This window comes from Mus caroli, unplaced genomic scaffold (assembly GCF_978045245.1).
Source record: "Mus caroli unplaced genomic scaffold, Mus_caroli_1 scaffold_6, whole genome shotgun sequence".
NCBI lineage: Eukaryota > Metazoa > Chordata > Mammalia > Rodentia > Muridae > Mus > Mus caroli.
Window position 1 is genome coordinate 5882909 of NW_028227261.1, and position 14275 is coordinate 5897183.

At 42.9% G+C, this 14275-nt stretch overlaps 1 protein-coding gene across 11 annotated transcripts in view; it reads right to left on the minus strand.

The window, feature by feature from the left end:
* The window catches only part of Rere (arginine-glutamic acid dipeptide repeats), a 350306-nt gene that overhangs the window by 193636 nt on the left and 142395 nt on the right, over positions 1-14275 (minus strand). For 10 of the 11 annotated variants that reach the window (XM_029475940.2, XM_029475947.2, XM_029475939.2 and 7 more), the window contains exon 3: positions 6110-6180. In XM_029475940.2, coding sequence (XP_029331800.1) covers positions 6110-6180 — 71 coding nt within the window. Of the gene's footprint in view, positions 1-6109; positions 6182-14275 lie in introns of those variants that run through there. The other variant, XM_029475948.1, reaches the window with a different exon arrangement.

Genomic DNA, 14275 nt, shown 5'->3' on the forward strand with positions numbered 1-14275 from the left:
AATATACATACAAATTGTAAATTTCCAGTTATAAGGAATCATGTTTGAACAAGGCTTCAGCAATATTCTTATACAGTAGACTTCTCAAAATATCATTGCTTTGAACTTTATAAACCCTTTGAGAACAACTAGAATATGCAGTTTTCCACGCTGAAAATTTTCACGTAGATAACATGTTCAGTAAATTATATTTAGAGGTAAATATTTTAAAGAAATACATACAATTAAGCAAAACTTCAATTACTTCTTGAGAGTCCTAAAATCCAACTAAATTAGGAGAAAATGAATTATCCAGCTTCGAAGTAATTATGCACCATTAAAGCTCTAGCTCCAAATAGACTGTCCTGCACACTGCTGGCAGTGAAAACAGACCTCGGGGGCAAGGAAATGTGTGAGCCTGAGACTTACTCCCAACGCTTCATTTTGATTTCTACTTAGGGAGATACTTCTCTGTCCATTTCTAAATTGACATCCACACTCCAGCCAGCAGTCCTTGACTAAGTTCACCCAACTCCACACAAGAGAATTCCATTCCAGCTCACATCTCTTGACTACAAACTGCATGTACAAACTAGAGCCCTGTACATCTTGGTATTAGTATATAATCATAATCCCAATCTCTAAGGACCTTTTAAAAAATGTAAACAGCAAGGGCAGGTACCTTTATTAAAAAGGCATGGCCTCTAGAGGAAGTCTGGCACCAATTACTTTCCTTTACATGTCTTTACCTGTGGAGAAGTACTATACAACAATTTTTTTAAAACAAATAAGGAAAACTAATCCCAACATAAGGAGAAAAATAATGTCAGAAACACCAGCATTTGAGGGGCAGACCCTCTCCTAGACAATTTGTATTCGTGATTTTCCATTTAAATATGACCTACTGCAAGGTCACAAGCAAGGTATGTATCCATCCCAACTATGATCACTAAAGGTAGCAACGAGTGGAACAGACAGGAGAATCAGAAAACGTAACGTCAAAAGTCAAAATACCAACCGACTCAGTCTGCCAACACTCATCTCAGCCCCAGACTAACACACCCCAATTTCTTAATTACACAAGCTCAAGTGGATAAAGATTTCTGGTCCCACCCCATCTCACTGAAAAGAAGGCTCTAATTTGATACTGACCTACCACTAAAATGAGTGACCATTGTATATTCTATGCTACAATCAAACAGCCAAGTAAGATTCAAGCAGCTGTACACAGTACCTAAGTCTGATAATTCACTGATACGAACCTTGGCTGCAGCTCTCTTCTGCTGTACTGTCATGAGACTGGGAAATAAAAAACTATGGGCAACAACAAATTTTTGGAGTGGCTTCTGGGTACTAGAGCTCAAAGAGAAATTTCAACCATGCCCCCTAAGCAGCTCAGACATAACAAGAAAATACACCGCAGGGTGTGAAGTGATCTAAGGAACTAGCAGCTTGAAGTCTTTGCTTGTTCCATAGTCAGAGCCATGAGAATGGCTGCTGCCTGGTAGACAGAAAATGCAGCAGCATGCTCCTCCATCCACAGTTCAGGTCACTCAACGAACAAGTCACTGGAATGCTGTTAATGATGTTAAGGCATATTTAGACAAGGTTTAATCTTAAAAATGAGTTTTCCAGTTTTATAATGAATCAATGTAACCTAAAGTACTCTCCGCAATAATTATAAATCCTTCCCGGAAACATCAATTGGGTATAAATAATCCTATCTTACCCAATCTTCGGAAACCCACACCACCCTTTTTTCTAAAATACAGATGATGGCAACAAGAGCTCACTCAGCACTCCCATCAGAATTAACAGAGCGCCTCTGAGTACCACTCTAGGTATAAACAAACAACTGGTCGACTGTGCGACAGGAACTCCCTGGTGCCGAGTGATGAGTCACAACACACATCAGCAATGCACTGCTGACTTTCTCAGAATCCACAATTACTTCTAGGTAGAAATTATTTCACTTATACTTAAGACTTGAGATTATAGAATAGTAATATTTTTACTAAAAACAAGTGTTCCTTTCAGAACAAAAAAGTTATGTCTTCCTCTCTACCAATCCTATCTGGTGTTCTCCAAAAATGGCTGATGATCAGTAACACTAAAATTCTACAATTAGAATGTAAGGTTGCTGAAGGAAGAAACAGTATTTTGTACTTCTTCAGTGCCCTTGGTTGGGCTCAACAAAGAACACAGAACAAGTTCTCAACAAATGCTAGTGGAAGGGCTGATGGAGAATGTTTCCAACTGCATTCTAGGAGAAAGTACACCTTGATGATCACAAATAAAACCATCAATGTAGACCACATAAAGTGACCTTGGAACTCTCTGGTTGGGCAACAGAAGGTCTTTTTGGTCTATTCAATCTAGCCCAAGTGGGCCAATCCTTTCCAGAAGAGCAGAATAATCTAGAAGCTGGTGGAAAGGAGTGAGTCTTGGGAGGACGTGGAGGAAGCAAGTAGCTGCACCAGCATCCTCTGTCTTCTGTTCTCCTCTGCTCATGCAGGCTGACTTGCTCATGCTGGCTCCAACTCTGCCATCATAAATGCAATTCCCAATTCACCCTTTCAGCTCTGCCCTCTGCTGACTAGCATAGTGCCTCAGTTTCCCCAATTCCAAATTCTTACAGAAAAATTCATATTTTCAGGCCAGGACAACAAAGGCCTACAGTCCTGTCACCATCATCAGTACTGCAAGGAAGAATTCACTGCTTAAAATCTGTTCTGAAAACTACAGCGCAGAGCATCTTTACTTAACTGATTGTCTTTCCTTCTGCCTCTAAGTCAGCACATGCTGTCCACTCCACCTCTCTGTCTGCTTCTTCCATGAACAATTCTAATTCAATACTTAAACAAAACTACTTTTCTTGGCTTGGAAATAAGTTAATTATACGAATATAGCATAAAATAATCAATGCTTCCCAACAGAATACATAATTTACTTCCTCTGATAATGCTTCCTTTGAGTATTTCTCCCTTGGAGCCCCTCCTACTCTTCATTCTTGGGAGTTCTTGCTTTTCTTTAATAATTTCCTATGTTTGTTCTCAAAACAAACACAATGGAGAGGAGGAAGAGGGGAAGGAGCCCTAACCCTCAAAGACCTGGCTCAGGTATGAACCTACCGCAGCACCATGGTCTCCGTCTAGCCGTGTCAGAGTGTGGGCTGTCAATTTACCTGGCAGTGTGAATGGCAGAGCCTTGTGTGTTCTAATGATGTAACATTTGCTAAAGCAGAGGCCACAGAGCTCACCCCATAGACAAGATGACCACAAAAGTTACACAGATTTGAACATTTCTGAGAATGAAGGGAAAGGCTATTTACATAGCCTGGCATGCTCTAAACCACAGACTCTGGAGAAACACCAAAGCAAATCCTAGAAAACAACCCAGGTCTCCACATAAAGTCCAAACACTCTTTCCTTCACACAGTGAACTAGCTCAAGAAACACTACCCAAGGCTTTCAGATTCCAAAACACAATTATTCTGGTCTCACTGACTAGTACCCAGCTCTAACCTCAGGTCTCAATTCCCTGGCTTTACTGTCTTCAGCAGTACTACCATACGAGTATCACACAGTACTCCTACAGTCTCAGTACACACCTTACTTATACTCCAAACCCTACCACAGTACAGGCACTGTTATGCTGAGGGAGCACACTCTTAGAATAACCAACCCCAAACCAAAGGAGAAAAACATTGCGTCATGCAATACCTCAAAGCTAAGTATTTTTAAAGCTATTTTCCATTGCTCTGTTTTGCAATGTTGTTTGCTATGAGTAAAATCAACTGCAATCTCTTCTTTTTAAAACTCTCCTAAGAAAGAAAAAAGGCAGATTTCCACAGCTTGTCCATGTCCCTTATAGCCTGGGTAAGCCAGAGGAAGGAGTCATGATTGTACTCACCTCTTACAATCTTTTCCTAAGAAGCACACTGAACTGAGGAAGGAGGAAAACTATATTTCTCCCAGGAGCAAATATCTCATCATCTATAACATTCTTACAATACACTGAATAGGGAATCTCAAAGAGAAACACAAGAAAGACTCTGTGGGTTTAAAAGGAACGGAAGCACGCTGCCCCCTATGTGTGTCCCAGGTGCTTTTGAAGTCAGCATTAATGCTTTAATAAGTACTGCAGAAGCTTCAGCTTGGACGCTGTTAACACCCCAGACAGTTACCGTGCCTCTGCGGGAACCTCTGCCCAGAGCAGCCTCTACCACCCTGTAACCAACGTTTCTGTAAGAGATGCTGTTCAAACATGAAGGTGAAAACGTGAGCACGCGCTTGCACACACACACACACACACACACACACACACACACACACACGCACAGAAAGAGAGAGAGAGAGGGAGGGAAGGGGAGGGAGAGGAGGAGGGAGGGAGGGAGGGAGGGAGGGAGGGAGGGAGGGAGGGAGGGACAGAGAGAGAGGGAGGGAGGGAGAGAGAGAGAGGGAGGGAGGGAGGGAGAGAGAGAGAATCTGATATAACTCTAAAAGAAAATTCTTTTTGTTTTGGGGGGGTTTTGTTTGGTTTTTTGTTTGGTTTTTCGAGACAGGGTTTCTCTGTGTAGCCCTGGCTGGCCTCGAACTCAGAAATCTGCCTGCCTCTGCCTCCCGAGTGCTGGGATTAAAGGCGTGCGCCACCACCGCCCGGCAAGAAAATTCTTTATAATTTTATTTCATAGCTATATATTCTCCACGGTGAACTGGAGCGTGTTTCAACAAAGTCACATACACAGATAGCAAACACAGAAAGACCAGCAGCTGCCACCACTACCAAAATAAAACTCTTCTGGAAACAAGGCCACCTCCCAAAGTTCAGGGATTAGGCAGCATCTGTAAAAAAAAAAATCTTTGTAAAGAAAAATATAATAAAGAACAAACATTTCCAAAAATGGTAAAAATTTGTATTGGGAAGAATACTAAATAGAAACCATTTGATTTAAAACACGAAGCTGCAAGGCCACTTTGCACAAGAGACAGGGAACTTGTATGCAGTCTTACAAAGAAAGGCCCAGCTGACCCGCTTCACGGTCTTGATTCTCTGAGGTGAAATATCAAACATGTGCATGAGAAACCCTCTCAGGTAATGACGTGTTTGGGAAAGGAGGCATGCACAGGTCCCAATGTAACAGAGTCTAGCAAGCTGCAGGCTTAGGACTGCTCTGCGCTGTAGGCTGTGCGTCACCGTCTTGAAGGAAAGGAATCCCACTCTAAGATCAAAACCTTTCAGACGGGTGGCTCACCAGGATGCCGCTTCAACGCTATCTTACACAGTAGCTGTGTGAGGCAGACACATTAATAGTGACATTTAAACGTGTTGCTCATAAGAGAAATCTTTGAAAAAAATCAGAATATTAACTTTGAAGAAGAGGTACACACATTTACACAATACTGATCCAGGGAAAAAAGGAGGGGGAGGGGAGGGGTCTATGTGAAGCAATGATTGTCCTGGAACTCCCAGAGATCCAATCACCTGCACTGGCATTGAATGTATGTGTCACCTCACACGGCCTGAGCGTGTTTGTTTTACAAATACCCAGGGATTTATTCTGAACCCAAAGTGTGTCTAAAAGCCCACTGTCTAAAAGCAAAGATTTTGTCAGGAGCACCATCAAGACAGCCTTAATCCTAAGCTAAACTCCCTTCTCCTAAATTCTGCTCCTGGGAGACACTTAAAACTGGACAAGATATACAGTCCATACCTACCATCATAGCAGAACTCCAGTGCCCCCAGAAACCAGTATCTGGCTTACATTTTCTACTGATTAAACACTAAAGTTGTTTCAGGCTCTTAAGAACAGCTGAAAGAAAAGAAAGCACTTCAGAAGCTAAAGAGGATCTCTCTGAAACTGTCACAACAGCTACTAACAGGTAAAGACTTCAGAGACACCCTGTTTCACAGCAGAAAAGCGTTACCACAGTGGACAAAACAAGCTACATTATTTCGGTGCACAGCCCAGAGGCAGGTAGCACTGGCCCACACTGGTTGTCACACCAGGAGTGCAGGAGAAGCAATCAAAAGTGACAGCCTGAGGAGCTAAATAAAGAGAGGGGGAAGAGACAAGAGGAGGGGGGAGAAGGGGGAAGGGGGAGAAGGGGAGGATGCAGAACATGCTTACCAGTTTGAAGTCTTGGATGCTGCAGATGAAATACGGTGTGTTTGGCCGCCGACTCTCGATATACACACAGTCTTTAAAAGAAAAAGGAAGGTTTAAAAAAAAATTAGCAAAAGATAAGTCTTTATAAGACCACTGCATAAATAAATAGCTAGGTAAATGAATATATAAACATATCGATGACAAAGCAAGTACCTTTTAATAGTGAAAACAAAACCTTTCTCTGGGTAATAAATATGAAATTATAGATATCATTAAGGTAATGGTTCTTTTTGTACGTGCTTCTGAGCATCTACAGAAACCTCATGAAAAGTCTCCATGACTCTGTTCAGGGAAAGGAAGCTCTGCAGATCTGCCCACAGCCAGACGGAGAAACCAGATCACAGAATTACGTCACTAAAGGTCACACACCAAGCTGGACAGTGGTGGCGCACACCTTTAATCCCAGCACTTGGGAGGCAGAGACAGGCGGAGCTCTGAGTGTGAGACCAGCCTGGTCTACAGAGTGAGTTCCAGGACAGCCAGGGCTACACAGAGAAACCCTGTCTCGACAAACCAAACACGATTACACATCAAAACAGGTATGTGGTGCTTGCCTGCATCCTTAGCCCTGGGACGACGGAGAGAGGGGGGACACACACTTTAAGGCAACTCAAAAACCTTTTAGGTTCAAGTTCTTTGGAAAGAGAAACAGCTTTGCCACAAGTTACTTCATTTTCAGTAAGTATTCTTTGAGGAACTAGATATTTGAAAACACCATCTTAAACATGTTACTACAATAGTCTTTTCACCACAACATGAAAAAGGATGAAAACTATTCTAGTCACTAGTCACCTATAGATAATTTACTATCAAGTATTTCTTGCCTGGAAAGAAAACCAAGGCAGCCAATCAAATATAGGATGAAGTAAACCAAATATTTTCTTCAGAAAGAAGAGCAGAGCACTGTCCTCTGCCACACCGGACACGGCAGTGTGGGAGCAATTATTTTTGACATTCACATCAGCTGGAGGGTAAAAGGCTGCTTTTTAAAATGCCTGTTAAGAGACAATTATTTACCAAGAAGTAAAAGTTTCCCGGTTACCAAATCTGGGAAGTGGGATACTAATGCCTACAGGTGCAAAAGCCAATCACCGCGTCCTCTCCCCGCCCGCCCGCCCACCCGCCCTTCGGGATGTGCTTCTGTAAGAACAACGGCTTCCTGACAACTTAGGCAGAGCCCTTTATTTCACCTCCATACACATTAAAAGCCAAGACATAAAATGGAGTCACAAAAGCCATTTCAGAACGAGAAGAAACATGGATCTATGATGGTATCAGAATTGCCCTGACGGCATGCACCAATGTGCATCAGGGTCCAAGATGACAGCTGACTCCGCTACGGCACTTAGGCAGCATCCACCTCACATTTGTCATCTCCAAAGACACTCTTCCCACTATGGCTAATCATTTTCTTCATAGCCCTTGTTTGTTACAGAAAAGCAGCAGCATAAATCTCTACACAAAAACCTGTAGCTCTCTCTGGGTGCAGTGGTGTGGCTCAGAGAGTTGTAATCTCGCCACTCAGCAGATGACTATAAGACCTGCCTCAAATTTTAATACAGTTTTGGAATAGTCCTAAAATTCGTAATGTCCATGTTGTAGTCCTGTTGAATGCAGCACCAGTAGCTCAGCTCTCCAGGTAGCAATTACATCATACTCACTCACCTCTGCCTTTCTCCTTCCTGTCCCTTCCACAAGAGCTCCAAAATTAAGGTACATGCTCACAAGCATATCAACGTCTTAAGTGAGGTCCAAAGATCTGTTCCCACAGAGTCCACCTCCTCCCCTGGGATACAACCTCTAAAAGAAAGACTACCAATTCATCTGCCTGGTCTGTGGACAACCCTATCCTTTCTTTACTCTACCAGTTCTGACCATACATAGCTTACAACTAATTATGAGGGGCAGCAGAGGTAATACACTCTCGTGGCTCCTCTGTAAAGGAGTGCTAAGCACTCCTTAGCAATTCACAATACTGAATGTCCCATTATCTGGCAGTCATGTGGTCTGCACTGTCCTCTTCTTTATCTTCTTCTTCCTCGTCACCATCACCATCTCCACAGCAATTCCTGTGTCCAGCAAAGACTAATGTGTGCCACTGGTGTGCTCACAATCAGACAGGCCTGAAATCAGTAACAAATGTGGGACACTGAGGCCGTTACCTTGCAGAGAAGGGCTTTATGGATCTTTTCATCTCAAACAGGGCCATGTTACCACAGCCCCTTACTCTGCAATGTAAAGCACTGCAGACTTGGATACTAACAAACAAGTTTCCATCGTCAGTGTGATGCACGTGCTCACACGGAATCCCAGCACCTGAGGGATGGAGGCAGGGCCATCAGGTGTTCAAGGTCAGCCCTGACCACACAGTGAGTCCAAGAGTAGTCAGAACTATCTGAGATTCTGTTTCAATAACTCTACCTGCTGCAGTCCCCTCACCCTCAAAGAGCTTTCCAGAGAAAGGAGAGAAAACTTATGTTCTGCTACAAATTCCTTATTCTACTGGACCTGACACGCACAGATAAAGAACAGCGACTCCCAACGATGGGATATGTCGCTGATATGTTCCACCTGGGTATTTTTACCTTCTACTGAGTTTATCAAGATGATGCCATCAAATTTGGTGATGGTTGACAGAGTCAAATCAAAAGCTAAGGAAATGATTGGGAAGGAGTTGTCTCTCCCTGGGAGTTGAAGCTGTCCACTGTTCCCCACACATTGCTACTCTCTTCTGTTTAGTAGACAGCTGAAAGCCAGCCTCTCTCCACCTGTGACAGAATGAACAGCCTGGAACCTGACCTGTAGAATGACCACAATTTTTTCCTACATACACAGTATCTTTTTTTCTTTTTTAATTGAAACAATTACCACGACAATCCAAACTGATTCAAAGCTGTGAATTTACATAATGGTTTCAATATACAAGGCTGGTGTCTGTAGAACCTATATTGGATCAGAATCTTAGTATTCTGAGACATGTATGTATGTATGGCAGATGAGCTCACTATCAGAGCAGGCGACAAGATGGATTCTGTGACAGAAAGAATAATAAGTCATGTGTCACATAAGTTAATTTTTTTCCAAGCTTAGTCAAATTTATCATTCTGGATGGGTAATGTTCTGTTTTAACCAGATTTAGCTAATGTATTTTTTGTTCTTTAAGTGATTTTTAATGATTTATTTTTATTTTACATGAATTGATATTTTACCTGCATGTGTTGGGCCTCCTGGAACTAAAGTTACAGTTAGTGGTGAGCTGCCAAGTGGGTACTGGGAGTTGAAGCAGGGTACTCTGGAAGAGCAGCCAGGCTCTTAACCATTAATGAATTTTTAAAATAAACTATGAAACATAACTGAAGAGTTAAATCTTTTCTTCCTACAAAACAGAATGATCCAAATTAAGCAAATGCACTCAAAGAAGAAAAAGGAAAAAAGAAGAAAGAAAATACACTATAGGAAATATTCTGGAATTCAAGTCTCAAAAGAAGTAATTTTTCCTTTAATACCCTTTCGGTTAGCCTACTCCACCCCCACCCCCCAAAAAGGGTAAACTGAGACCAAACAGTCATCACAAGTATTTTCTCTCTGGCCTCATTAATCAAGAAGCTTATTTAATAAAACAATCTATACAAATGTTTATAGCTAGCATAAAGGCATTTATTTGTAGATCCTTTTGTTTGGTTTTGCAGTGCTAACCAAACCGGGGGTCTAACCTAACCTAGGGCCTTGTACATGCTAGACAGGCACCAACCTACATTTCTAGCCCCAAAGTAGTTAATTTTAAGAGGCAAAGTTAAGAACAATGTCAAAAAAATCCACAGATGGAATGTGTGTGCCCAGTAACCTTTCTAAAGTCAAGTGCTTTGGCAAAACTGTCATGTAACTTCCGAAAGCATGGCTCATCTAAGAGCTGGTTGCTTCTAAGACTGAACTGATGGTCCTCGGAGTGACAAAGCCTGCAGCTAACAGAAGCACTACAGACACCTTTTGTTTTTAAATGTTAAAGCCCTTCTTCTTTGTTGTTAAAAGCAGACAATGCAGTCCATTAAACACACAATGCACATTTTCAAAATCACTCACAAGAAAGCAAGCATTCACCAGAATGAGCCAACAGTTGCTGTGGGGCAAATATATACATTGTTTTAATCTTAAAATCAGCATGCCTGAAATAGGCCAGAAGAAATAAATGAGGCTATTGCCACCACTATCAATTATTCTGAAAAGCAAACGATAACTAATGTTTTCTTTAGCAGGGATGTCTGAAAATGAGACTGGGGTTTGTACTAAGTTTTATGCACTGAGCCTCTGCACAGAAGGCTGATTTAGTCAGCTGAACTGATGGTCCTCGGAGTGACAAACATGATGACATGGTGTCACTTGAAATGCTTGTGACCAGGAGCATCAAAACCCATGACCTGGGAGATGATATTGAGCAGGGATATTTCTGGTTGTTTCTCATAACCTCAACGTAGCTTTGTGTCCAAAAAAATCAATGCTGCCATCTGCAAACAGAGCCCTCACTGAGCTGAGGAGGGAAGTCGGCCAAACGTGAAGGCAAATTCTCAAGGCAAAGAAAAGCCTCTGCTTTCCCAACCGTCAGCAAATCAGCAGGTTTATGTAAATCGAGCAGGGAAGCAAGTTCCTCAAGGGTAAAAATCATAGCCTGTCACATCAGGCAGTCTGCCATTGTGTACACAAAGCACCTATCAGCGCCTGCCCTGACAGTCTCCTCACCAAGCAGAGTGGACACTTACTTCACCCCCTAATTTAGTAAGCAGGCTGTGAGCCCTAGCATTAAAGCTGTGTGTTACAATACACAGGCAATGTTCAGCTGCTGCTCTGCCCCATGCGGACTCTTCCCTCCATCAATGTGTCCCCACCTATTAATCTCTAAAATACTCTCTCGTCCCCTTGCAAAGAATGGCAGTGCCACTCTAACAGAATTTCAAATAGAAAACCCTTCCTTGTGAACAAAGCCTTTCTCACAAAGAGATTTTGAGAGACACCACTGGGTAGCCCAACAGTGGACATGGGAAGCTGACCCTCAGGTTTCTTTGTTCTCCTTCATTTCTCTTCCATGCTATTCCTCTATCCCTGACACTCAGAACCATTCAACAAGGGAACAGTGAGCTGGTAAAATATTGCAGAATTAAGTCCACAAGTATCTCTCTAGTTAATACAAGTGTTTGCCAATTCCAACACAGAAAAAAAGCTGCGTGTGTTCGTGGGGGGTGGGGGTAGGGTGGGGGTGGGGTTTGTGTGTGTGCATGCAGTTCTATCATTCTCTACCTTACTCCTTGAGACAGCATCACTCCCTGAACCTGGAGCTAGGCTTACTAGAAACACTAAAATCCTAGTGTCTGGATTCCAGACAAGAAGCACTGGTACACTGTGGGCCTCAGCAAACAAGCTCTACCATCGCCATCCGTAACACAGTCAACGTCAGCTGCACTGTTGGCTTCCACCATGTGATCCACTTCTCTGAGGAGCAAGTGAAGAAAGAAGTGAAATTAGGAGTTACCTGAGGCCCTAACCAAACACTAAAAAGAAAGTGAAACATTCTGTCACAGGTGGAGAGAGGCTGGCTTTCAGCTGTCTACTAGACAGAAGAGAGTAGCAATGTGTGGGGAACATGGACAGCTTCAAAGGGAGAGACAACTCCTTCCCAATCATTTCCTTAGCTTTTGATTTGACTCTGTCAACCATCACCAAATTTGATGGCATCATCTTGATAAACTCAGTAGAAGGTAAAAATACCCAGGTGGAACATATCAGCGACTCCATCGTCTACAAACTTCTTGATAACGGAATCCACATAGGGAAACGTCTAACGGCTGTAATGCTGCAAAGTTTACATGGGTCTTGTCAGCCCAGAAGAGGACGGTGAAGAACAGAAAGAAGATTATTACAAACTAAAGTGTTTTCAAATTTAGACATGTCTCTTTTCTAACTCTCAGGAAGTCTTCCAGTACATCACAACCTCTCTAAGACTGGGCTAGGGAGGCAGCTTAGTTGGGAAAATGCTTGCTTTGCAAGCACAGGTACCAAAGTTCAAGTCTCTTGTCAAAGCCCAGGCACAGTGTGGTGCCCTTGTAACCCAGCACCTAGAAGGTGAATCCTAGCCAACCTAGCTTACTTGAAGGCAAGTGAAAGAGTCTATCTCAGAAACAAACCAGACAGTGCCTGAGGGACGATGGCCAAGGCTGCTCTTTGGCCTCCACACACGCATACATACCCATGGACAGCCTTCTCCTCCCCCCTGCTCCCATGCTCAAAGGCCGACATCGTCCAACCTCAGGAAGCGCTGCTAATGTTTTGGAACAGCTGCTGCAGTGTCCCCTTCCCACAGTCATATACGAATGGGTGTGAAAACTGAGCAAAACAAGAAAAAGCAGCATTGTCTTGTCAGCAGCAGAAAGCACACTGTGACGACATTCAAAATATTAACCATGGCTTAACACCTGCATTACCCAAACAGAGCAATTTAAGCTCTTATCTCCATAAATTATTATGGAAAGGTTCTTTATAACTTGTACTGAACCCTTACTATGAAAGTTATTCTAGCCAAGTCCAAGGCCAAACTCCAGTTAAGTCAACTTCTCAGTCAACTTACATTTGCACACTTACAAAAAGCATGTAATCTAAGAAAGAAGTTTGTCAAAAGCAATTATTGTTATTTTCTTAATTTACATTTCAAATGCTATCCCGAAAGTCCCCTATACCCTCCCCCTAGAATTTTTATTTTTAAAATTGGTGATGGAACTGAGGGCTTGGTGGTAAAGCACCTGCCTGGAACACATGAATCCATGAGGCTCTGGGCTCCATCTGCAGCACCAGGGAAGGCGCCACAGTTATGGCAGCCCATCTACCTAGAGAAGGCCCCAGCTCCTGTGCCCCCCACCTTGCAGCACATTGTACCTGACTTCTTAAGACAAAATATTCAGGTAACTGTCCTATTCCAGTTCAGTGGCTCACAATAAACTAAAACACTGAAAGGAAAAATTCTGTCCCAGTGGGCCAGTGAGATGCCGGCTCAGTAGGTAAAGCTGGGAACCGAGTTCCAAGCCCACTCAGAATGGAGGAGGAGGACCAGTTTCCAAAGGCTGTCCTTTGACATCAGCGTCCCCACAACACACACACACACACACACACACACACACACACACAAATAAAAAAGTTAAACTCTGATATAAAAATAACTACTAAGCTGGACTGTCCTGATTACTAACCAAAATGTTGATAGATGTTTAAATCAAGGAATGAAAGTGGACCATGGACCTAGCATGGTGACATACTCTGCTTATAATCCACTAACCTGGAGAGCTGAGACAGCAGAGTCACAATTTTAAAACTAGTCTGGGATACACAGTAGCACTGTCTCAAGGAAAGAGTGTGGAAGGGGTGGAGAGCGTCGCTGGATACACAGCTCAGCAGTAGAACATTACCCAGCACATACTCGATTCTAGAATTCATCCCCAGCATCACGCAAAAAATAAAAAAGGTGAAAGCAAGCAAACGCTGTGCAATGAAGGAGCAATGCAACAGCACCATGTTCACGGGGAAGAGAGCAGTGGCAGGCAGGCCTGGGAGAGGGCTCCTCTCTGCCAACATGGATGACAACAAGCACTGGCTGATGTGCTACTGCCACGCCCTGCAGGGAAGATTTCAGGCAAGGCTGCTAGCTCCTAAAGATGCTAGAGAGTCTCAGCCTAGCAGGAAGAGCTTCAGATCAACTTTGTAGTGGTCCCTGGAAATACTCGGGGGACTCGCAGTGCTGGGCTATCACTCTCATTTGGCAAATGATTTTACTATAATCCATTTTCCTTATGGGTTTTCTGCTACTGTTTAATGGACTGTCAGTATAATTTAGATTTCATCTATTTATACCATTCAAGCCTGCCTCCTGAATGTACAGCAAATGGAACATATATCTGTTCAATGGAATTAATGACAGTTAATTGTAACATGTAGTTTCCAGAGCTCAAAAAAGCCCATGCATATATTTCTCTGTAAGGGTGTTTTGCAGACAGTTGTGAGCGGCCACATGGGTGCTGGGAATTGAATGTGGGTACCCTGGAAGAGCAGCTACTAAGCCACCTCTCCAGCTCCTCTTTTGTACTTTTTAAA